We start from the raw sequence: 27505 nt of genomic DNA, 5'->3' as shown, positions 1-27505 counted from the left end.
AATGGCATAATAGTATGCCAAGTAAATAAAAATGTAGTCAACATTTATCCCTAAAGTATTATTATTATTATTATACAATATTTTATTACTGCGATTGGTTATTTAATAAATAATATTAATTCCAGAGAAAGTAACGTTTGTATTTTTATTATTAATCATTGCCCGTCGGTATTGATATAAATTAATTATATAATTTCCACTTACCGACTATTTTTATTATTATGTCCGAAAGCTTTTGGATATTAATCCATCATCAGGAACGATTATTTGTTATGCATTATAATTATTTCCTTTACAAATTAATGTATTAAATGAATTTTGAATTTTAAAAACAAAAATTATAAATACAACAATTGATCGTTAAAGGGTAAAAATAATATCGACGTTTTCCATCATATCAGTATGAAGTTCTCAATTGTTATCTATTTTAATGCACAACACATAAATGTTCCTGATGATGAATTAATATCCGAAAGCGCTCGGTCATAATAATAAAAATTTTTGGTAAGTGGAAATTACTATATAATTAACTTTTGTATTTCTCATATTTTAAAATGTGTTGTACTTATAAAAAAGAAATCTGTAAAATATAATATTAAGTTATAAATAAATGTAGTTATTTCTGTCATTTAAACCGGATAAGTTCATTAGGGGAAGAATTTTTTATCGAATACACCAGGGCTTCTTAAACTGTGGGTCGCGACCCCCAGGGGGGTCGCGAGACTACTGAAAGGGGGTCGCAAAGATCTGATACTTTTCAATCATTATAAATAAAATTTTAAAATTAGTATACACACTACGTACAAATATAAATACAAATAAAAATCATACAAAATACTATTGTAGTTTTATTATAACTATTTTTTGAAAAAAGTGGCAATGCAAAACTGTTATGTAGGGCCTATAAATGAAAATATGGAAGTAGCATTTAAAATAATAAATACAACGCGCTCCTCGATTTTCAACTGAACGTTCGACATTGATGTCTGGCCGCCGGCGTCAGTGTTTGCAAGATAACTTAGTGATTATAAGTACCCAGACGCCGCGTCGCCTTACAGCTTACACATACAATACGGAAGCATAATCAAGCTAGGCTAGGCGAATCGGCATATTATTTTTATAAAAGAATAATAAAAAAAATTAAATGAAAGCTTCTTTTTCGGCGTCTTTGTGATACGGTGCCTTTGTGCGCTGCACACTTTGAACACGCCATGCGTCGGGGTTGATCTGATCGTAATTTGTTGTCATTGCACTGGTAAAGATTCGAGTGTAGTTATTTTTCTGTTTGTACTTCAGTTTGGACTCAGCTTTGTCTTCGTAGTGACATGTGTGTATTTACTGTGTAATTTTCAGTTGGTGTTTTTAATTATTACGTTAAAGTTCAACTACATTTTGTTTAATTATTTATTATTATTTAACCATCATGGATAAATGGCTAATTAAAATTCCAACTAATAAGTCTGCCACGCCGTCACAACCAAGTTGCAGTGCTTCAAATCCGACTTCTAGCAAAACAAAAAAAAGAAAATATGACGAATCATATTTGCAGTATGGCTTCACATGCTCTTCTCACAACAATGAAGAACAACCAGTGTGCTTAATTTGCAAAGAAGTTTTGGCTGCAGAAAGCATGAAACCGTCAAAACTGCAACGACATTTGAATACTAAACATGCAACGTTATCAAAAAAGCCAATAGAATATTTTGAGCGTCTTTTGCAAACATCAAATAAAGAAAAAGAACACTTTGGAGAAGTATGTTACTTTGAATGATAAATATCTATTGGCATCGTATGAAGTTTCGTATTTGATAGCAAAAACGAAAAAGCCTTTTACTATTGGAGAGCAACTTTTACTACCTGCAGCTATAAGAATGTCTGAAATTGTTCATGGAAAACAGTATGCTGCTGAAATTAGTAAAATTCCATTATCAAATGACACTGTGTCCAAAAGAATTTCAGACATTAGCAATGATCAATTTCAACAGCTTCTTATGAGGCTTAAAGACAGCTCAAAGTTTGCAATACAACTGGACGAGTCGACAGACATTTTAAAAATGGCACAGTTGTTACTTTTTGTAAGATATATTTATGAGGGAAGCATTCATGAAGATATACTGTTTTGTCGTCCTCTGGAAGGTCATACTCGTGGAAAAGATATATATAAAAAAGTAAATGAGTTTTTTGAAAAAGAAGGATTAAATTGGAAAAATTGTGTTGGTGTGTGCACGGACGGTGCTGCAGCAATGACCGGACAAGATCTTGGTTTTACAGCATTTGTTAAAGCTGGAAATGATCATATTACATTTACACATTGTATGATTCACCGAGAGGCACTTGTTGTTAAAAAAATTGCACCAGAATTAAACACTGTGTTTTTTGATGCAGTCAAAATCATTAACTTTATTAAAAGTCGAGCACTTAATAGTCGATTGTTTAAAAATTTGTGCATTGATATGGATTCGGATTATACAAGTTTATTGTTACATGCTGAAGTTAGGTGGCTATCAAAAGGTCGAAGTTTGAAACGATTATTAACTTTAAAAGATGAAGTTCTTATATTTCTAACAGAGCAAAATTCTAATTTGGCCGATTATTTTCAAGATAATTTATGGCTTCTCAAGCTATGCTATTTGGCAGATATTTTTGATAAAATCAATGATATGAATTTATCAATGCAGGGAGTCTGCGTTAATATGTTTATGTTAAAAAATAAACTTGAGGCCTTTGTTAAAAAAATTCTTATATGGAAGAACAGAGTGGAAAGTGGATCGCTCGAAATGTTTCCATTTACTGACGAGTATATAATTAGTAACAATATTTCAAAAAAAGATACTCCTATAACAAAAATTATAGTTAATCATTTGAAGGATATGGAAGTTTACATGCATAGGTATTTTCCCAATGATATCGATACACAACAATGGATTTGCAATCCATTTTCAATTGAAATGGAAGAAATTAATTTTTTAAACTTAAAAGCACAAGAAGAATTTGCCGAATTAACAAGTGATACTACCTTGCGACTTTGATTTTCTCAAGTGCCTGTGCATGAATTTTGGATAGAAATCAAATCAGAATATCCCCTACTATCGGAAATGGCAATGAACAAATTACTGCCATTTTGTACAACATATTTATGTGAATCAGCCTTTTCCACATTAACTTACATAAAATCAAAATACCGTTCAACTTTAATAAACGTTGAAAATTTATTACGATCTGCACTAACTCAAATTGAGCCTAGATTTAATTATTTGTATAAAAATAAACAATCACATCCGTCACATTAATATTGTTTGATGTTAATAATATGTTTTTATTAAAAAAATTGTTACAAAAGTTTATTTTTTCTATTGAATATATAGATATAGTTTTATGTTTTCTTATAAAAAAATTGTTACAAAAGTTTATTTTTTCTATTGAATAAATATATATATAGTTTTATGTCATTCTATTTATTGTGTTTTATTACGACCGATATCCCGTCAACATTTCCAATTATATATATGTGAAATGAATGGGTACGTATTCTTTAATCCTTATTTTATTTACATTGTAAAATAGTGCGATATTACATCTACATCTACGGTTAATATATATTTCATTATATGGAGGAGGGGGTCGTTTAAAATTTCCTAAGCTTGAAGGGGGTCGCTATATAAAAAAGTTTAAGAAGCCCTGGAATACACTATATATATATATATATAGAACTTAAATCAATTGTTTGAATAAAAATATAGAAAATATTATTAAATGATAGCAGTCCAAAATAAGACGCTGTATGCGATGTGAATGCGCGCGCGCGCGGGTGTGTGTGTGTGTGTGTGTGTGTGTGTGTGTTATGGAGTATGGAGCCTGCCGCATGTTACAACGTAGAGGAATTCAATTGAGGATGAAGACGTTATCGTAGTAACAGTAGTAGTAACTTACAGGCAGAAGAGGGGTTGATTGTAGGGGGATTTTTAGAGGAGGGGGGTAGGTAAGAAATGACTTGGGGTGCTAGTAGAGGTGTATAAAACGGTAGTTGTGTGCAAGTCAGTTTGATATCGATACAAGTTGCCATGGTGATTTGCATGGGCTCTAGCCAATAAACGCTTTCCTTTATATATGTCTATATGGACTATAGTTATACACGACGAGTGTAACAAACTTCTTCAAATCACGGGGTTTGTTTTGTACAGCCTTCTTCCTTTTTGATACAATAAATATATATTTACGTATGCTATAAAGTATAAGTTACTTAGAGAATAAACTTCTTGAATTTACGCGAAATAATTTAAACAATATCGGTGTAAATTATTCGTGCGTATATATATTTTCTTTATTTATAAATAAAAAATACATACTCGATCAGAATATAAACATATTTTTTTTTAAATTGTATTTTATTTTTTCTGTTCAAGTGCTATTGATCACAAATGAACCGGTTTCTATGAGATTTTCTTCATTTTATAACACGTTCATGTCTTCATTTTATATAATAATTTAAAGTAAATAGTTTTGAAATAAAAGATTTACAATCGTTTTCGATTTTTGAACCGTTTAATGAACTTTTTAGCAATATTTTAATCTTACCTTCTACTTTCATGATATTTATCACTGATTTTCCACTTTTAATTGTTGTACGTTTCTACTTTATTAACGTTTGTAATTACTTCTTAGATTTTTACTTCATCACGAAAATTTTCTTTAATCTATTCTGTATCTAAACTTCAAATAAATTTATCCTTTCTTTTTCTCCCTTTGAAAAAAAAGGGAGGGAGAACGATTACGAATTATGTTTTTAAATTACTTGTAAATATATGTTAGTTTGGTTAATAATATTTTTTTACCTTCTTTTTTCCTGTTTAGCCTCCGGGAATCACCGTCAGAGGATGATATGTATGAGTGTAAGTGATGTGTAGTGTTGTACAGTCTCAGGTCGATTATTTCTGAGATGTGTGGTTAATTGAAACCCGACCACCAAAGAACACCGGTATACACGATCTATTATTCAAATCCGTATAAAAGTAACTGCTTTTACTATGACTCGAACGCTGGAACTCTCGACTTCGAAATATTTTTTTACCTACCGGTAATTATAATCAATGGAATTGTAAAAAATAATTTAAATTCTTTAAAATTGAAATTAATTAATTTAGAATTTTATAAAATTACAAATTTTTACTTTCTCGGGTATAGGCGTTGTTTTTTTAAATCGACGTTTCGAGACCCCTTGAGCCCAAAAATACAAAAAAAATTGTAGACATATTTGGAAAGATATAAGTACATTTATTGGATTGTTTTTTGATGATTATTTCCGAACTGGCTCAATATAAATATTTCGAAAAATGACCAAAAATATTTTCAATACATTACGGCATTAAATTTTGGATACAATTATTTTTGTAGGACTTTCCAGTCTCGCGGCTGTTTATAAATAAAATATAATTAATATATTAATGACGTATTGAAAAAATCCCACGTTTTTTGGCAATTATACTTTTAAAACTGCATAATTGTTAATGTAAAACCGTTATTTCATTTTGGGAAACAAATCAAAGCAAATTTTTTTATAAACATTTTGTTCTTTTCCCAATCGGACTTAAAAACGATTCCATAATTAAATCATTAACATTTAAAAACTCTACGGCGTATCTAAAAAAGAAAAATATCAAACGAAAAATCGGGAAAATTATGTAATTTCTTATGTATAGAAAGATAACAATCGATAGCGGCTGTAAAATTTATTTTTAACTAAAAACCATACTTTAATTAAAAAAGGATAAAAACGTAGAATTGTATTGCATATTTATTATCGTTATAAAATATAAATGTGTGGGATTCTTGTAAGAGACGGTAATTTTTTTAATAAATATAAACAGATGCCCATCTCATTATTTGTATCAATGAACAACCTACGCTGTTTAATTTTATTCGCGTAAAACCCAGTGTTATATTCGTATTTAAATAATTACTATTTTAACTTATTAATGCAAATTCTTTTTAAGTCATTCTAAAAATAAATAATGATATATTTTTATAACAGATATATCTGTAACAAAGATGCAGTTTTATAAATAAAAACCAATAATAAATAAATATATATCTCCCTTTTATTATTTATAAAATATAAAATAATTAGGATCGTCCATGTGCGCGCATAACGCAAAAACTACTGAACCGATTTTATTAAAACTGTAGATTTATACGTTAGAGGCTTGGTCATTATCTTCGATTAGAATTATCAAGATATTCTAATGCGGGTTAAGATAATAAAGATAATCATTAAAAAAAATTATTCCTTTTACTTAATTATATTTGTGTTACCATGTTAAAGGAGAAAAAAAATCCCTGATTTTAGATCTATATATTTTTAAATGTTTTATTATATGATTATTGTGAAATTATTATTTTTGTAATTAGCTTAAAAAACAGATTCAACAAATTTTTACGGGTTTTGATTGTTTATTTTGGCTGTCGATATTTGATTGACAAAACTTAAAAAAATATGCCTTCAAGAAAGAGAAGTAATCTTTCTTATTTTTAAAAGTCTCCTTAAAGAATGATCAGTCTTTCTTTTTCCTGTTTAGCCTCTGGGAATTGCCGTTCAGGTATTACTTCAAAGAATGAGTGAGGATGATACGTATCAGTGTAAATGAAGTGTAGTCTTGTACGGTCTCAGTCCGACCGTTCCTGAGATATGTGGTTAATTGAAACCCGAGTGTCAAAGAACACCGGTATCTGCGAATCCAGCATTCAAATTTGTAGAAAAGTAACTGCCTTTACTAGGACTTGAACGCTAAAACTCTCGACTTCTAAATCAGCTGATTTGGGAAGTCATGTTCACCACTAGACCAACCCGGCGAACTAACAGCTCAAGTACGTGATTCTCGGTTAGCCGCTGACCAAGAGCGCTACGTCCAAAGTCGAGCTGCAATATATTTGCAACGCGAGTTGCATTTAAATTCCTCACGAGTTCATACTGATGTTATCACGGAGATATAATGGTAGAAATAGCTTTAGGTAAATGTACAGATTACGTACCCCCCATCGTGAACATATTGGAGCCATAACAAAAGTGTTTTCATATTGTCGTGCTTGGAAAGGAAAAGGAAACCAAATAGGATTATACGGCTACAGCAGGAGAATATCAGTGGTTCTATATAAAGAATGAGGGAAACGTTGGAGGAAAGAGAGAGCTTTTCAGGCTTCGTTATCTAACCGGCTAATTTATATGTGCGCGCGCGTGTGTGTAAAAAAAAGGAATGGATTATATATTTTTGATGGTAAATGAAATACGAATTCTGAACTTTTTTCGGGTTTTTTTTATGGAATCTGAGTAACAACAAAATAACGAAATCGTCATAACCTGATTATTTGATATCTTACTTCTAGAATGAATGTCATTTTGTTAAAAGTAAATTGCTTTTAATTTTACGTGATAAAATATAATTTGTGAATAACGTTTAACATACACGTATAAAATCAAAAGACTTCGTATGTATGTTTACAGGAACTTTGTTTGCTTATTTTTATGCTGTAAGAATCGCTTTTGGAAATTGTACGGTTTATTTTAGTTACAATATATGTATATATATATATATATATATATATATATATGTATGTATAAATTGCCTGAATATGTAAAAGGAAAGTGTAGAATTCAAGGGAAAAAACAGGGTGGTGGTAATGAACAGCCTCTTTTACGTGTACGCGTGTATTACTGCTCTTCCTTGCTTGTTCACAGTTGTAGCAACTGTGTACGGAGTACAGCAGCCTAGAGCTGCTAGCTTGGCTGAGTGACCGTTCTGTGTTGCTAATTCGTCCATTATAGCCGTGTTCTTTCATACTATGTATTGTTACAATCATATGCTTTGTTGTCACTCAGTGTACCGTCCAATTTTTAACGAACAGATCCCACCCTCAAATCAGCAGAGCACACCGCATGCGCGCGCGCACACACACACACACAAATATTATGAAGTATCTATTCACTGCTTTTTCTTTTCTTTCTCTTCGAGCATTCTTTATTCCTTCCTCATCATTATCATCATCATTTAGTGTACATCCTAATACTAATCTCATTCTCCCTTTCCTGTGCGTTCTTTTTTTTTCTTTCTCCGTATCACTTATTATCCTTATTATTTCTTTAACTCTATCTTTAAGCGGCCCGCCTTTGTCAAAAAAAAGGCCTACTGGTTTACCTATTAAATTTATTTACTACAACCCCTTCTAAATTTACGATCAATTTGACAGGTTTAACTAACTGTTTTATACAGAAATCCGTAAACCTAAATGCGCAAAATATAACTTCAGTACATTACAAACGTAGTTTTTTCTGTTCGTTTAATTTGATTGTTTGGTCGGCATATATGTTTTTTATATTAATAATTAAAATCTATTGCTTTTGTTAAGACTCCTATTCCAATTTCGGTATAAGATCCAGAAAAATGATCGTGTCTATTTCCACTTTCTTTTATTCTACAATTCTTTATGAAGAAATGGATTTACTAGGAATAACAGAGAGCTCGGAAATAGTTAACAAAGTAATATAAATTTTATTTTTTTTAAATCTCGCTAACACGAAAGAATCAAAAACCTAAATTCCTTTAAAGGTTTAAAAAATTAATTTTTTTAAAATTTAAATTCTTTAATATGGATTTCGTAGTAACGGTTTAAATAATTATCCTTCTCACAAATCTTTAAACGTCAACCCAAATTACTGAGGTTGTTAATTTTTTATCTGTTTTGAGAAATAGGTAATGCAGTTTAGAAAACTACAAGGAAATTCCCTCCATATTGGGTACGTTGAAGGGAGAGGGTATTTATTTATTTTTTTTTTGAAAAATTGGAAAAGAGACCGATTTAAATAAAACTCCAGTTTTTGATATATCTACCGGAGATTATTTTACTTTTTTTTTTAGATAAAGATGAAAATATTTTTAATTTTTATCACATAAATAAAATAAACTTTTCTTAATATCTTTAACAGATTAACTTATTTCAATAGTAAAATATTATCAATTTCTCAATCATAGTTACCGCTGATATGTTAATAAATTGTTAAAAATTATTAAAAAAAATTAAAAATCCACGTTACCAGCAAATTAAATGTGTTTTTCTATATCTTTCAGTCCTTAGACCATCGTCACGAGAATAAAATAACATTCTAAGTTAAGTTCTTTAAACATAGCACAGTTCATTTATATATATATATATATATATAATAAAAATGAAATATATATAAAATAAAAATAAATAAAAAATATGCAAAAAAAAAAATAAAAATATAAATGAAAATGAAATATAATCATCTTACCAACAATCTAAAGTAATATTAATTATAAAATAAAGTTAAAAAAATGAACTTTTCTTTAATTTTCATTCCTCTAATTCCTTTCCTTTAATTTGTTTAACTTTATAATATTATTTTATTCTCCTGACGATGGTCTAAGGATTGAAAGATCTAGAGAAACACATTTAATTTGCTGGTAACGTGGATTTTTATTTTTTTTAATAATAAAATATCATTTGTATGACCTGCCTGGTACGGGTTAATACTTTAAAGTCGATTCGTGTAAAGCAGTGGCGGCTCGTAGCTAAAATTAGTGGGGGGTGCTATTCCAGAAAATTTATTTTTGGACCTTTTCAAGGCCACCGTTAAAGTTTTCTGTAAAATAAAAGAACCGAAAAAAATGAATCAAATATAATAGCTGGAAACAGGATAATAATCTAATTCTACGCTTTATCACATTCAAGAATACGGTACACGGTTCTTAAGCGCAACACACGCGGAGTAAGAAAAAACTACCTTCCACCGGCATGCCACGGTGGGCACTGCGGGAGCGACAGTTCTCTCTCTCCTTCGTAGCCTTGCATGCAGCTTCCTATATGCGCATGCGCTCAAGAGCCGAACACCACGCCGCTGGAACTGTGAAGCGCACAGTTTTATACAAAATTTTTGTATTTTTTTTTCATAAACTGGGGGACGGTTACCGACATTAAGCTTAAGGATTATATATTGTACAAGTATAAAGAAAGAATTAAAGAAAAAAGGACTCGTTATATTAAATGTTATCGATAATATTAAATGGAAATAGTAGGTCCTGCAGTTCTTCAGTGCCTATACGCGAGCCGCCAATGTAACGTTTTTATAAGGAAGTGAGTTTACCCACGAGTTCATATCTCTCGTTCGGGCAACGTAAGATACCTAGGACTTCATTTGGAATGCCGTGTAACGTGGAGAAATTACGTAGGAGAAAAGAATTAAATATTAAGCTTAGGCCGTTCAACTGGTTGTTTGAAAGAAGGTCCGTGTTAAATAACAAACCTTTGTTGTATAAGGCATTTTTGAAGTCAAATGGGCCAACGGGATACAATTTTTGGGGTACGGCAAGCAATAGCAATATCGACATCATCAAAAGGTTTCAGAAGAAAGTGCTGAGGAATATTTCGGAGACGTCATGGTTTACGAAGAACAAGGAGATCCACGGTTTCTTAGAGATCCCATCGATTCGTGAAGAAATTCACAGGCAAAGTTCAAAGTATGAACTTAAGCTTAACGCGCACGGAAACCATCTGGTTGTTAACCTTTTGAATAACAGCGACGATATGAGACGATTGAAAAGGCTGCATGAATTGGATCTGTAGACTGTTGTGCGTTGAATATCCCTTTTGTTACTGAAATTTTACTGATACTATTTATGAATTATTTTAACTCAATAATTTTAATCTTTTTTTTTTTTTTTATGAATTGTTTAGTAAAGCGGTTTCCACTTTGTTTCTTATATGTAACCGATGTTAATTTGTTATATGTCTTCTTAGTTTTTCATATATGACTTTCAATATTTTTTTACTTCCATGTCCGAAGTAAAGGAAATATTGTGATCGCGAAAAATTTCGGTTTCCAGATTTCAGCGGAAATATCCATTTTGACCATACCTGAATCCATTTTGACTAGTTTCGGCGTGACGTCTGTACGTATGTGTCTCGCATAACTCAAAGACGATCGGCCGTATGATGTTGAAATTTAGGATTTCGAACTGTTGTAATATCTACTTGTGGACCTCCCCTTTTGATTGCAATCGACTAAACCAAAGTCTCCACAAAAGCCCAATATCCAAAAAATTGGATTTTGGAATTTTTCTTAACTGCAGTAATAAGCCCTCATTGAGAGCTTTTCAACGATATATCACGGTACTTATTTTCATTAGTTCCGGAGTTATAGCCAAATAAAATTTTAATTAATGAAATATTTGGATCTTACAAGGGAAGGCATATCGGTTCAAATCAGACTTCATCTCCTTTTTTTAACTTTTTTGTAATTTAAATATATTGATTTATTAATAATTATTAACCTCTGATTATAAAAAAAAATTACGTTAAATAATAATTCAATAACAATATAAAATAAAACAAAATCAGAATTTATTAATGAAAAAAAATTTTATTTACTTTTCATTTAAAAAAAAAAAAAGTGAATATGTAATTTAATAGGCGTACAAGGAAGTCATTTGGTGCTCACATAAGATTTTTAAAACAATAATCCTGATATGATTTGTATTTAATATATTGGTTGATAAAATGTTCATGATTTTATCAAATTTGTTTAGTTTAATGTCAGACCATAAAACTGTAATATTCTTTGATTTAGAAACCGATATTACATATTGATGTCACACCTATGACAGATAATAACAGCGCTGTCTATTGGACATAAAGCAACACACTCTATACTAAATATCTTACGACTCCATTTTAATGTTTCCGATATGTGTTTTTCTTTTATTTTATTACTTTCCAGACTTAATCATCTTTTTCTGTTTATTATTTTTTTTTAAAGTTGCTAAAACAATTCCTTTTCTCTTTGTCTGTTTTCTTATAAAATGGAAAAATATTTTTTCTAGAAAAAACAATTTTTTTTCGTACAACATTATAGAAATTAACGTGTTTTTATCTTCAAAAACACTAATCATTATTTTCCTCCTTGAAATATTTGGGCGATTTTCCCTTCACATTTATATTCTGTTGTATAAATTTGCATTCTCGTTCTTTCTGAAAGTATTATTTCAGGTATATTTGCATTGGAATATTCTTTGATTCGTGTGTGCTATGTGTTTAAAAAAGTAAATTCTTAGTTAATCAAGATTATTTAAAATTTAAAAAAACTTTTTCTTTTGTAAAGTTAACTTTAAATAGTAAACGGTTTTTATATGACTATTATTCAGATCGATTTTGTTATATAGTATTAAAAAATATTTAAGACATACGTAGTTTATAATAGAAAACGATAATTTTTTGTTTTACTCTGTATTTCTCAGTCTTTCTTATAACTCTGACGCCTACAAAGCATCAGAAGTACAAGCGATATTAATTAGAGTTTCTTTCCCTGAGAGTAACGATGTCATTTTATATCCAGACTGTGTGAGGAATTTACCCCTAGTACGGCTGAATATTGCCTGTATTTCAGTCGGTTTAGCGTGCCGATACAGCATATCCGCTTTATAAATAAGACAGTGGGAAACTACTTTATTTCTCATTCCTTTTAGTTAACCTTGCATAGTACGCTTTTAATTTTTAGAAACGGCTGTGCTATTGTAGATAATTTTTTTTATTGTGTTCACCATCTACTACAACTGTGTTACGGTTAAGATACCTAACGTAATGTATATGTAGAATACATAACAAAGATAATTATATAATCTTAAACAGTAAAACGTAAAAATAATAAAAATATACGTAGTTTTTAAGAAATAAAATATCGTATTAAAAATATATAGATATATATATATTTGAAAGTACTTACACTAGGAATATTATCATTAGTACAAACAGCTTCCGCTAGAAGACGATCTCTTATTTCCCAAGCAAATATCGACGGACATTCTCTTTTATATTGCGATATTCTAGAAACTACTTCAGCAGTTGCTACTCTTGGTTTAGAGCCTCCTATTGCACGTGGCCTAATTGAACCGGTTTCGTAATACCTGTCACAACAATATAAGAAAAAAACAAAATAAAATTACCATTAGAATTGTTAACAAAAAAATAAATAATAATTATCAATAATAGAATAAATAAAAGTACAATTAAATATTACGTAGAGGCTTAGGTTAAAAGAATACAAAATAAATGTGAATTACACGTTATGAAAATATAATTTTATTGTTGCAGGATAATTAAAATAAAGAGGGTCGTGTAAGGAATATAGAAATATGGGATTTCATAAAAAATAAAATCGATGGATTAGAAGGGATAAGATGGTTTCGGTACGTAAAGAGAACGGCAAGCTACAAACAGGTAGACCAAGGAAAAGATGCTGGATAAAATTATAATGGAAATTATAAGAAATTACATAGCAATTTTTGTGGAGTAGAACGAGGTTCTAGTCATCACTCTCTTCACCGCACGGTAAGGGGCGAGAAGAAGAAGAAAGAGACTGTCTATAAATTAAAAATCAAGGCGTGATTGGGTATTAATAAACAAAAAAAACTATATTTATTAGATAATAGAAGTAAGAAGTTTTATTTGAATTTATAAAAAAAATAATAAATAATTTCACAGAATAATCCAAGCAGAAAGAAAAATAAATAGCCTATTTACCACGTAAAGTCTAAGCAAATGATGACATCTGATGATGACTAATTTACAAATCGAAATACATATTTATCTTTTGATTTTTGTTTCGAATAAATTTTTTGAATATAAGTTACTTTTATTCAAATAGCATCGATCATTTTGTTTAATTATTACTTAGATAACTAATTTTAACTTTCTAAGTGCACAGCTTGAAACGGATCGATATATAATATACTCGTAGGTGTTGTTACAACACTTTTGTGTTGTAACACCGTTTTTGGAATTTTCTTTTTTTAACTCTTCATGTTATCTCTATTAAAAACATACATGTACAGTATACATTACTTAAAGCGATTTGTTTTACTCTTTCTTAGCAGACGGTCGAGATTTCCGTCTTATTTTATTAGAAAATTTGTTTGTATATGTATAAATTTATGTTTATATATAATATAAACGTCATCAGACATTTTTTTTTGTGAAGGAGATTACACTTAAGTAAGTAAATTTTTTACTAAAAAAAATCTCTCTAAAAAAAATTTTTTTTATAAGCCTACATTTTCCAATTTTTAGTAGGCTATATCACCCGATAGATTTGAAATTAGAAATTTTTGTTTTCTTCTCTAAGTAAGGTCTTATCAGGATGGAGCTTTTAAAGTATTACTAAACATAATAATAAAACTTTCAAGTTAATCTATTTAATTTTTTTTTACTATAAAGTTCAAGAAAGTTTAACCTAAGTTATTAAGTTATAATAATGAACCAAATTCGGCTTTCAATTGTTAAGGAATTATAATTAGTTATTATAATCGAATTAATTTTAAAATATTAAAAAATTAACTTTTTTATTTTTTTTTTTTTAAATTGCATTTAAAACTGAAGTACAAAATTTTGATAATTTTTCTTTAAACTTTTCTTTTTTTAATTTTGATGTCAGCACAAAAGTAAAAACAAAAATGATTGCGCAAGAAAACTGACTTTTCGTTTTATTCTATTTTGTATCATTTTTTCCCCAAGTAATAAATATAAAAAAACATAAATTAGAAAACCGAAAGAGATACAATTTTTATTAAATATTAAAATATATTTTCCATCGATAAGAAAATTAAATTATTATAACCGTAATTTGATGAAATAATTAAAAATAACTAACAGACCCTACACACGATCATCAAGTTTAAACTCACTCACCACCGTGACTCGCTGCGCTTAAGCGCATTTAAAAAATGCACCGATATAAAGTCAATGTAACCTAAAATTGAAGTTACGTTGTCTGTTGTCGAACTTAAATTAAGCGTAACTCAAAAACTACTCGACCGATCTTTATCGAATTTTCACACGCACAAATTAACATACATTACTACGGCGTATCTAAATTTCAATTAAATTGATCGAGTAGTTTTGAAGATTTTCAGGCCACAAACTATTATACATGAATGTTAATGTCGTAATATTCTTATCTCAAAACGTAAAGAAATTCAATTTCTTCCCCCAACATGCGACCGAAACTAATATCGTACTTTTCTTCGAAAAGTCAGTAAAAAAAGTCTGCATTTATCAACTGTAAATTTGGTACCGAAGTTTAAACTATAGGGGGGGGGGGATTAAAATATGATTGAATAATATCTTGAATTTATTGTGCGGTTTTTTTAAGTCGTTCATAATTTAAAAAAAAAAATCTGTAAGAAAAAAGAAGAAATATTGTCAAAGTCCATTTAAAAAAAAACAAAAAAAAACAGTAATAATAATGAATACAAAAGGATATAAACTTTTGTAACATTAATAAGAAAAGAAACGTAGTAAATTAACTACAGATAATGAGGTAAGGTTTTTTTTGGGGGGAATTCATTGAAACTTATTTTTTTACTTTTTTTTCGTGAATTAGTTTTCAGTAACATAAATGAGTTGAGACTATATGAAATTATTACGTTAACAAAATCTGTTATTAAATAATAAAGACAACAAATAAAAAAATATCTTTAAATAGTTTATATAGACAGTATAATTTTTCGTTTAAAACGTATTTCATGTAATATTTTTATTGTAGTCGCATCAACAATTAAAGTCAACGACTTCTCAGTGAAATGGGACTACCGATAAATTTGTAGTGTTGAACAAACTCAGGCCGACCGTTCTTGAGACGTGTAGTTAATCGAAACCCAACCAACAAAACACGCCGGCCTCCGTGGCGCGAGTAGTAGGTCTCGGCCTTTCATCCGGAGGTCCCGGGTTCAAATCCCGGTCAGGCATGGCACTTTCACGCACGCTATCGTTCATTCATTTCATCCTTTGAAGCAATGTCTCAGTGGACCAGGAGGCTAAAAAAAAGAACACCAAAGAACACCGGTATTCACGATTTAATATAGAAATCCGAATATTAGGATTTGAACCTAAGAAGTCTCGATTTCAAAATCGGTTGATTTACGACGACGAGTTTACCACTAGACTAACACGGTTAGGTTTCATCTAATATTAATAGAACTATCACAGTAAGATCTTCTACAAAATAAAACAAAAACCACGTAAATCGGCTCATTTTGTTAAAGAGTAGGGGTTGAACTTAAGAAAATATATAAAAGTAACATTCATCTAAGAATTTATTTTTCAAACGAAGGAAAATTATATATTTATATATATATATATTTCTTTTTCTAATTATTAATTCAGCAAATAAACTCAAAGTTGTGCAGTGGGAAAAAATAAAAATTTTTTAGTTATGAAAAATCCAATATCCGACCAGGATTCGAAGCCGGGAGCTCCGAATGATTGGCCGATAAGCTATTACCAATAAGCTACGAAAATCAAACATTTTTTTTCTTTTACTTTCCCGACAAATATATCTAGAATACCCGTATTAGAGGAGAAAAATATGGTGATCGTGCTAAAAACGGGGTATCGGGTTATTTTTAGAATCTTTTAGGGTCCGACTAGTTCATCTAGACCAAAAATCATAAGTATGTATGTGCGTTCTGTGTAGCGCTGCTTTTGGTCTTATAATCTAGAATTGATCAAACTGATTTTCTTTAAATTTGGCTCAAATATTTTTACGCACGGGGCATTGATCGCATTAATTATTTAAAAAAAATTCTTTGAAGGGTGAGAGAATATCACAGAAACCAATTTTGATTTTCTTTAAAGGTATTTTTAGGGAAAACTTTATTTTAAAATATGTTGCTTACAATATATAAATAATCCAAAAAAGTATTTTTTTCAAAAAATCAACCTTTACCATTTAAAATTGAAATACGAGTATATGTTTTTCGTTTTTTTGCTCCCTTCGGTTTTAATATTCTTTAAACAAGTAATTTGGTATTTTATACATCATATATACGATATCAAAAGATGTTTACAATTTTCAAAATTTATAACCCGCCACCTTAAACACAGCAAAGTTTTTGAAATTTTATTTTAGCCTTTATTAAAGGGGTGTTAGATTTAGAGAATACTGTACTTGAGAATATTTGTTAAGTTTAATGTATACAGAGTGATTCGCATAAAGTCAGTTGTTTTTACGCGGATTTGAATACTAGATCGTGGATACCGGTGTTCTTTGGTGGTAAGATTTCAATTAACCACACATATCAGAAACGGTCGATCTGAGACTGTACCGGACTACTATTCATTTACACTCGTACATATCATCCTCTGAAATATCTGAACGGTAATTACCGGAGGCTAAACAAGAAAAAGAAAGACCGATTCACATAATGTTACCGGCGCTTTCTGAGCTACGGAAAATAATGAAAAAAGTTCATATAAACATGGGTCCGTAAACTTTCCGTTAGCGAGTTACGGCTGGTGAAAGATTTCGCCCTGATTCCTAGGCAAAGAGTGAAATAAAACCAGACTAAAATTCTATTCGCCCAAATTAAGGGGTAAACTTGATTGTTTCTTATGATTTTTGAACTGAAAAATTGAATAAAACAGGTTTCGGAAACATATCTCCGCGATTTTTTTATAATATTCGACGTAAAATAGAAAAAATTGTTGTCTAAAAGCACATTTTTATACTTTTGTAATAAAAAACTTTGACTGTTAAACGGGTAAAATTTATCATCAATACTTTTTTATTAAAATTTTTCGAAAAAATAAAAATAAATATTTTTAGATAAAATTTATTCCCCACCAGTAAAAATAGATTTCTCTTTTTTTGTTTTTTGATTCTCTTTTAATTTTTATTATTAAAAAAAAATGAACCGGGAAAGTTAAGAAATACTTACCGGTTTAATACCGGTATTTATTTTGCTTTTGCTTAATTTCATTTATTTATTTTTTAATTATAATCTTTAAATTTATATTTTATTAAAAATACGATAGAATTAAATTGGAGCTAACAAGTTTGTTTTAATATTGTATGAAATAAAATTACATCATTAAAATCATGTTATCTAAATTCATAATGAGAAAATGGATATTACTGAAAGAGAGAGAGAGAGAGAGGAGAGAGATAGAGAGCGAGAGAGAGTGAATGAGAGAAAATTAAAACAGTACAGGAACGATAGAGATGGAAAAAGATAGTTAATGACATATAATAAGTGATGAAAGGAGTAGAGATGCATGTGTAATATTACTGTAATTCAGCTACAACTGGAAATCTATAAATTATTGCTTTTATCTATGGATATTTTAATCTGGCGGTGCATTATATTAACTGTCAACTGTAATACTAAAATTATTACTGAAACAAATAAAACAATTTATGATAGATTATACAGATAAATGGTCTTTGTTTCATTTCTGTATAAAATTTAATTAATTAAATGTTAGTATTAATAATATTATAGTTAATTTATCTAAATAGTAAGAATTCCATTAACAGGTTTTGTAGTTTTTTTTTAAGTTTAACAAGGTTTTAATATATATAAAAGAGAAACTTTTGGAAAGTTATTCCAAAAGTTTATATTCCAAAAGTTAAGAATAAATATAAACAAAGTTCGTATAAACGAAATGTATCCGAAAAAATCTTCATTATCCATTTAGCTTTTTCGTTTAGGTTTTATTTTAAAAGTTACGTTTTACGAAAACTTAAAGGATATATATTTGAGTTTTTATTACGTTATTTGCTCTTTTCTATATTATTTTCTGTGCGTAACAATAAAAAAAAAAAAAACTAAAACAAATGCGTTAAGATATATATTATTTATCACATGTTTTGTTATAGATTTTTTTCTTTTAATGAAATAATATTTAATAAAAGAGTCTTATCTTTGGACGACTGGATTTTTAATCTTGAAAAAAAATATTAATATTTTAAGTACGGGTCCATTCAGCTCCTTATTTTTAGGGCTTAAAAGTTTATTTATCGGCGTAAGTATTTACTTCGAATCGAATAGATCGGATAACTCAATTGATTTTTACCGAAATAAAAAGTCCGAATCGGACTTATACAGGTATCCAACAAAGAAACGGAGTAACTATCAGGGCGGCATTTGTTTTACACTACATACAACATTATATACAAATCTGTGTTGTGGTGAACCGTGAACCACTGCATCCCGACGACCCGTGCGGGATCCACCTTTTTTTTTTTTACCCCGGGGACCACCGTTAGGTATTGCTTCAGAGGATGAGATGAATGACAATTTTTTTAGCGTGTGAAGATGCCATGGCTGACCGATATTCGTACCCGGGACCTCCGGATGAAGGGCCGAGACGCGACCACTCGCTCCTGGGAGGCCGGCGCGGAGGTCCACTTTTTTTTTCTTCTGGTTAGGGGAGTAATCCCATTTACGGACAAAGGCGCATTTACGGATCCGCCTGTGCGCGTCAACTGTCGCGGGAATCATTCGGCAAGATTGAGAAACCGTCCGAAGTATAAAGATGAGGTAGCAATCCAGAAGATCAAGACAATTCAAAAAGTGAGCTGCTTCGAAGCAAAAAATAGGTTGCCGAAGGTAATATCGTACCCACAGGCTGCGTCAACTCCTGTAACTTCATTGAAAGCGAAGGATGTGATTGCACAGTTGGCACCGACGTTAGCAAGTATGTTTGAACGTATTGTGAACGATAAACTTGGAAATCGTCCGACCAGAGAAAACAGTTTGAAATAGCAGCTTTTAAACAAAAGAGTTCGTCTCCTCTTTGAGGAATGAACATCGACCGGTTCCGATGCGAAGGACGGCGGAAGCAGAAATCTGAAGCCGACGAAGCCAAAAGAAAAGCCTGAAGCCAAAGTGGAAATTGCAAAAAATCCCGTGCAGGGATCTCAGAAGATAGAAATAAAAAATACTGGAAAAAGAAGATTTAATAAAAACAAAAATGGAGCCCCTAAGAGGCCTTTAAATGAGAGGGCGAGGATTTCAGTCGCTCCACAAGCAATATCGGGGAGCGCATCTATTCTTGACTCTGATGCCGCATCTGAGCCGATATTGTCTGATGCCGGTAGCAACAGATCCTCCGTGGTTTACTGCGGAAGATCGGACGATTCCATCTGTGAGGCGTCAGATACCTTGGAATTTGACGTCGAGGTCTTTACGAAGATGGAAAAAAGAAGCAAAAAGGGTGGCCTGAGGGGAAACCTAGGCGATGGACATAAGAAGAAGCTCATTTACGTTCAAAAACTGTACAGAAATAGCGTTGAATGTCCCCCACCACAAAACCCGATTAATTTAAAACGTTGGAATTATATTCGTAAATAACTTAATACTTTCATCGTACTAAAACTCAATTTACTACAATCATTAAAGTCAAAATGGTGAAAATTACCCTTCCGGTTTTTTAATTTTTTCCAAACTTTAATACCATCAATGGCCTAAATATAGAAATATTTTAAGTCATTTTTTTTTTTTAATTTACGTTGAACCAAAGATATTAATCAATACACAGTACGAAACACCTACCTATGTACGTACGTATCATATAGCTGTAGGAAATCTCTATGGTTTTTTTTTAAAGATTTTTTAGAGTAGAGAAACGTCGTTATTCGCAATAAACCCGACATTGAATTTTTGTATACTTTCCCTTCCTGTAACTGCTATTTACCGGCAATACAAGTCGAAAAAGTAATAGTCCTTTGTAAGGTAACTAAAGGAAAAATATATATTTTGATTGAAATAATGTAGAGAAATTATTTAAACCGCTACGTTGCGTGAACTATGATTCCATGGAATTTGGAAGAATGTATTAATTTTTTTAGTGGATTTCTAAAGAAATTGGAAATCACTACTGCGCCCGGTCATGTTTATATCAGAAAATATCCTTAGGAAAAATGGCGATTTCTCCTTCGTTCTCCCCTTGTCCGCCATTTTATTTATATCTCAAGTTCGTATAGAGGAATCACATTAATATTTGGTAATCGTCAGGGTAATAAAGTTTTAGAAGTAGTAAAAAATCAGGACTTAAATACCTTCGCAAATTACAAAATGACCATGTTCATTTTTCATTCCGTTATATCTCCATAAATATTAGTTTTATCAATATGTATGTTCTTGAAAAAATAACTTTGTTTCTGTTTTCATGTTCTCCACTTTACGTTCAATTAGATAAAATATTAATTGTTTTATTTATTGTTAATTCTAGTATTGTAAATTAGTATTAAATTAAGTAATAATTTTCTCACAATAATAGACCTAATAATTATGACATAAAATTACTACATCAATTTTCTGCCTTAACACGGCTATTTGTTAACCGATTTAAAAAAATAAAATGTCATTTTGTTCAAAATAAAAGGCTTAATATTTTAGCAAAAACATGCATTTTGATAAAACTTATATTTACGGAGATATAACGGAATGAAAAATAAATATGGTCGCCATTTTGTAATTTGCGAACATATTTAAGTCGTCATTTTTTGATTAGTGTAAAACTTTATTATTAAGACGCTTACCAAATATTAAATGTGATTCGTCTATCCGAACTTGAGATATACATTTTTATACAAAAATAAAAAAAACGGCGGACAGTGGGAAAACAAAGGAGAAATTTCCATCTTTCCTAAGGATATTTCTTGTTTAGTTTAAAAAGTAGAACCCGAAAAAGTATAGTCAGCCCACCATTTTAAAAACACTCTGTATATATGTGTACGTATGTATAACATCATTTTTATAATTTTTATTTATAGTCGCATCTACAATTAAAGTCATTAGCGACATCAGTGTAATGTAACTGTAATGTTAAACGTGTAGACTTGAACAAACTCAGGCTGACCGTTCCTGAGACTTAACCGCTAAAGAACGCCGATATCCACGATCTAGTATTCAAATCCGAATAAAAGGAACTCTACCTTTATTAGGATTTGAACCTAAAAACTCTCGACTTCAAAATCAGCTGATTTACGACGACGAGCTCATCACGACCATCCCGGTGGGTTAAAATCCGACCTGTCCTTTTTGTCCGCTCTACCGGACGAAAATCTCTACCGATTTTGACTAAACTCGGTGATGTGATGTAAACCTATTGGAAATAGAACCCTACTGATTTATAAAGCGAATTTTTTCACAGGATCTGGAGATAAGAATAGAATCAAAAAACGGGATTTTTGGATACATTTTCAGCTTTTTTTCGTTGAGCGCAATTTTTTTTTACATTTCCTTTTATTTTCTTAAAAATAAATTATTTTAAGAGACTGGTTTGATGCTTATCAACCGTTCTATATAAAACCTATATAGCGTTGAATAAAGTATACAAAATATTTTTATTTATACTGTCACAGGTAATATTTAAATAAATGATAATTCATACTAAATTATTAATAAATACCGCTAGAAATATTTTTTTGATTAAGTTTTGATATCCTAACCGAGAAACTTAAATATTTAAACGATAAATCAATAAATATTACTGGTTTTTTAGCGGATTTCCAAAAAATTTGTAGAAATCGCTACTGCGCCCGGTCGGATTTTATAAGGCGTTGTCGCAGGGAGAGGGTTCAACTTTTCTTTACGTTTTGGAGTCTCATGAGTACGATTCTGTAACGTTTATATACAGTGTGTCCCACAAAGGGGTATACGCTTTTGATTTACTATCACTCCCCCTCCCCCATTCCCCCACCGATTTATTGAATTTATAGAAACAAAATGGCGGCTTTCGAATTCAGCTCTGAAATATGGAAAATATGGCTAGATTTTCACTTACAATGGCCTATACCCAACATTTAACTTTTTCTTCGGTTGTAAATCCCATATTAACAATTAAATGTTTACGCAAGAAAGTGAAGCAAGGTTTAAAACTAACGTGTTTTATTTCATTTGAACAGCTGTTTAACAATACATCATTTTGTTTTAATGATTTTTACCAGCTATTTTGTAATGAATAAGACGTCTAAAATAAAAGGTTTTATTTGAAAGGCGCCATTTTGTTTCTCTATAAATTCTAGAAGGTAGAAATTTTCACAAAACATTTTTAGAATCTTCGTTAAAAAGTTTGTGAAGTTTCAATCGAATCAATGGGACGATGGACTAGTGATACTTAATCAAAAGCGTGGGCCACACGGTACATACGTAAATGTGTATGTATAACAATTTTTGGTCTGGTCTACCGGACGCAAATCTTAACCGGTTTTGATCTTAAGATAATCGGTTCACAGGAACCAGAGTTAAAGGCCAAAATAGGGTTTTTAGGTATATTTCCAAGTTTAAGAAAAACCGGAATTTGGTCCTTGTGACGCAATTACTGCGGCAGACTTCTCTTGGTTTTTTTTATTGATTTTTTTGAATTTTCATTTGAAAATAATATTAGTATAATATATAGGCTTATTTTCACGCTATAATAATCCGTTAGTAAGTAATTATTGCGTTCATTTTTTGAAATCCTAAATTCGTATGCGGAGACAAAATAATTATCCGTTAAAACAATTCTATTTATGTTATATAAAAAAGATTTACGATGGGAGTATTAAAGCAAAATAAAAAGAATCTGATGTGGACACTACATGCATTCCTTGTACGCCTATTAAATTAAATATACACATTTTTTTAAAATGAAAAGTACATCAAATTTTATTTCATTAATAACTTCTAATATTTTTTTGTTATTATTGAATTATTATTTATCGTAAAACTTTTTACAATCAGAGGTTAATATTTATTCACAAATCAATATATTTAAATTAAAAAAATTTGGATCTTCTCCTTGTAACATCCAAATATTTTATTAATTTAAATTTTATTTGGCTATAACTCTGGAACCGATGAAAATAAGTTGCACTTTTGATGTATCACTGGAAAGCTTATGACGTGAGGCTGATGACATTAACTGCAGTTAAGAAAAAGTCCAATCTATATATTTTTTTATTTTGGGCTTTTTTGGTTTAGTCGATTGCAATCAAAAGGGGAGGTGCGTAACTAGATGTTACAACAGTCCTAAATCCAAAATTTCAACATTCTACCCCTAATCGTTTTTGAGTTATGCGAGATAAGTACGTACGTACGTAAAGACGTCACGCCGAAACTAGTCAAAATGAATTCCGGGATGGTCAAAATGAATTTCCGTGGAAATCTGAAATCCGAAGAAAGTACAAAGATGTACAAAATAATTATGAAAACGGGTGGTTAAAGTCATGAATAAATCAAATTAAAAATTTATTTATGCGGGTAAAATTACATACAAACTTTCTGTATAACATTATTTAAACATAATTATATTTTTCTCGCTTTTTTAGGAAATATTTTGTTTTAATTTTTAAAAAAATAAAATTATATTTTTCCCATTATTAATTCGATATTAAATAATCTACAGAATATGAATAATGAAAAGTGAAATGAATAAAATTTAGGAAATATTAGTCGAATTTTTATTTTGTGCGTATAACTGTGAGCGTTTACTGTCCAGTTAAAACATACAGACCGTGTGTACTAAATGTATAAACCATATATTAAATCAATGGTCTGGAATTTATTGACGTTATCTCAATATAGCGACTGCATATATATCCCATTTATTTAAATACGTAAATGCAAGAGTTGAAGGGTGTTTTAAACATAAAATATTTTGATATGTGTACGATAAAATATTTGTTGTATGTAACGCAATTTGAAAGCGTTTATTTCAATTTATTAATGAACTCATATGCGCACGCATATCTACGCACATGCACATACAGAAATCACGCATAGTATTCGTGTTAATGACAAGAGTGACGATAAAAGTAATGGGTCATATGAAATCTGTCCTGTATATGTGACAATTAAATTCTTTGTATTTTTTTTTCTTTTAGATTATAACCGTTAATTTTAATCCATTTTGCATACCGTTCCTGTTAAATGGTGGAAAAATAAATGTTATAATAACGCTCAGACAAGTACAAAAATATAAATATGTTCTTTATCTGGATGTATGTTTTTTTAAATTATTTTTTATGACTTAACAGTTTTAGTTTCCTTATATATATATATATATGAAACATGAAAAAATTATATCTATACAAAATTAATTCCTTTCCAGTTTTCTATTTTCATTTCTTGATATTTGAGATCCATTTAAATACAAAAAAAATCCCTTTCGGCACGCCGTAAGGTGGAGCAAGATTTCACCGGTGCTAAGTAGCGGATAAAAAAGATTTCCATCTTAAAGTTAAGAAAAACTTCAAATTTACTCAATGCGACAACGGTTGGACATGCAAGTTGGAACGGTTGGACGACAAGCCCCATCTTCTTACAATTCCAGCAATATTTTTGTCATCCTTGTCATAAGGGTTGGTCATATCAAAAATTGTTTCAGATAAAGATTTTAGGTAATGTTTAGAGGACTAACGACCACTTTAAATCTATTCGATACTGTGCCTATTAAGGAACGTATGATGTTTTTGTCTTCAAATCCGCATTTTTTCCACCCCCTGGACCAATGGTTGGTGATATCAAAAAACTTTACTTACATAAGCTTTAGGCCCTTATCCAAATAGTAGTAGGAACTTTAAACGAATTCGATATTTTATTTACTTAATAAGAAAGTTATAGCTATATTTTGTTTTTTTTTTAAAGCCCCCTCATTTCCGCCCCTATGGTCCGATTTTTACCATTAACGAACTCGACCGAGATGTTGGGTTGTTATATTTTATGTATCAATTTGAAAATTATTGGCGTAAAATTACGGCAGTTATCGTGTCCACAAGAATTAAAAAAAAAAATATATATATATATATAAATGTATATATAAACTTTTGGTCTGACAGTGGTTTTTGTGTCTGGGGGATGTGAAACGCGAAGATATGTCGAAATTTTCCGGAAGTCGAATCATGGTACTCGTTACAATAGGTAGCTTTCTTATGAAATCTATCTAATATTAGGTTTGGTTTAAAAACTATTAACGTACAAAAGAATGTAAAAGACTCTCATGATATGTTATACTGGTGTAAATAAAGAAGAAAGTTCATGTAAACTAGGTTTGGAAACGCTTCGTTAGCGATTATCGACTGGCGAATGATTTCTGGGCCGTCGGGGAATTAAGCTAGACTGAAATTCTTGAGACCTAAATTAAGGTGAACATTTAGTGATCTTACATGAAATCTGACCTGAAAATAATAGATCCCAGAATTATGTTTTTGGTAGTTTTCGAAAAATTTGGGATAAAAAACAAAAGATTGGGATCGAAAAACACACTATTTTATGTTTGGCTTAAAATACTTAGTTAAATTAAATAATAAATATATAAAGGATATTAAATAAAACTTATAAATAATTGATTTTGAGTAATATTCTATGAATAAAATCCAAAGAACTACAGTCTAGCTTACTTTAATCGAAGGTCCAGAATTCAGGATGAAATCTTTCTTCTCCCCCCGACACGACACTCGCGTTTTCAAATTTTCTTCTTTATTTTCACCAGTAGAACATGTTCTAAAGGTTTGTTAGATTCTTAGTGAAGGTATTATTTTTGAAAACCTGTTTATATATATTTGGATTTGTATTACAGGATAACTTAGTAAATTATATATAATTTTACCTAATACTTTCCATATTAATCTAATTAATTTTATTGTTTTTTTGGAAAAAATACAATAGGGATGTAGGATAAATTTTGTAATTTATATACGAGGACAGTAGAAATTTATAAAAAAATTATCCTGGCGTTCTTTTTTTTTTAATTGTGTTTTAATTTCTAGAATTATCCAAAATATCCATGTAATTAATAATGTTGAACATTTTCCCCCCCAAGAAATCCATTACCCGTTAAAAATTTTAATTTTTATATAATTTTTAAAACGTTTTACCGTTTCACTTACTGACGTGAAATATTTTTACTATTTTTTTTTTCTAAATGCGATATTATTTGGATTAGTTTAGGAATAATAAACTTAATTCAAAATTTGGAGTTTATTGCGATAATAGATGTAATTAAAAAAAAAATAGAATTGTATTTTTCTGAATTTTTTTTAACGTCTTTAATTTATCGAATCAAACGTTTAAATGTATAATTTTTCTAAAATAACCGTTATCAGTTAGCATATTCTCATTTAAAGGCTTATATTAATCACATTTTTATTTATATAGTCAAAAATATTATCATTTAAAGTAGTTTAAACTTTGTTTTATGATAATTAAGGGCTAAATATCGAGGCTTAACAATATCCCTATAACAAACCACGCCTACGTTTGTAGATGAATGTTTAAACCTTTACATATTTCATTTGAATTTTAGAATCGTTTAAATTTTAGAGAAATTTTCGTAGTATACATAAATTGAAGGTAACTAAAATATTTAAAAAATAATAATTTCGAATAATTTTGTACTTTGTATCGCTTTTTATGTATTTGTTTTTGTAGAAAGATTTTGTATCTTCTTTTAATAAACATTGTTTGTCTTTGTTTTACTTATATATTTTCAAATATTCTGTTATTAAATTTTTTTATTTAATTATAAGTGAAATCACATTTTTTAAATTTATTCAAAGAAATTTTAATATGGATTCTGTTTAAAGATTTTTAATATGTTTTTTTTTAAAAATAAACTTAAAGATAAAAAAAGATATACAAACTAAAGAATTACTCAGCTACTGTATTTATTTATTAAT

The 27505-nt window shown here is 29.9% G+C and overlaps 1 protein-coding gene across 1 annotated transcript in view; it reads right to left on the bottom strand.

Moving 5' to 3' along the window:
• The window catches only part of LOC142332478 (paired box protein Pax-6-like), a 202164-nt gene that overhangs the window by 122220 nt on the left and 52439 nt on the right, over positions 1-27505 (bottom strand). Inside the window, exon 4 of the mRNA XM_075378928.1 lies at positions 12788-12968. Coding sequence (XP_075235043.1) covers positions 12788-12968 — 181 coding nt within the window. The remainder of the gene's footprint in view (positions 1-12787; positions 12969-27505) is intronic.

Source organism: Lycorma delicatula, chromosome 11, assembly GCF_047948215.1.
Source record: "Lycorma delicatula isolate Av1 chromosome 11, ASM4794821v1, whole genome shotgun sequence".
Taxonomy (NCBI): domain Eukaryota; kingdom Metazoa; phylum Arthropoda; class Insecta; order Hemiptera; family Fulgoridae; genus Lycorma; species Lycorma delicatula.
The sequence above is the reverse complement of the archived record's forward strand: the minus strand, read 5'-3'. Positions and strand labels throughout refer to the sequence as shown.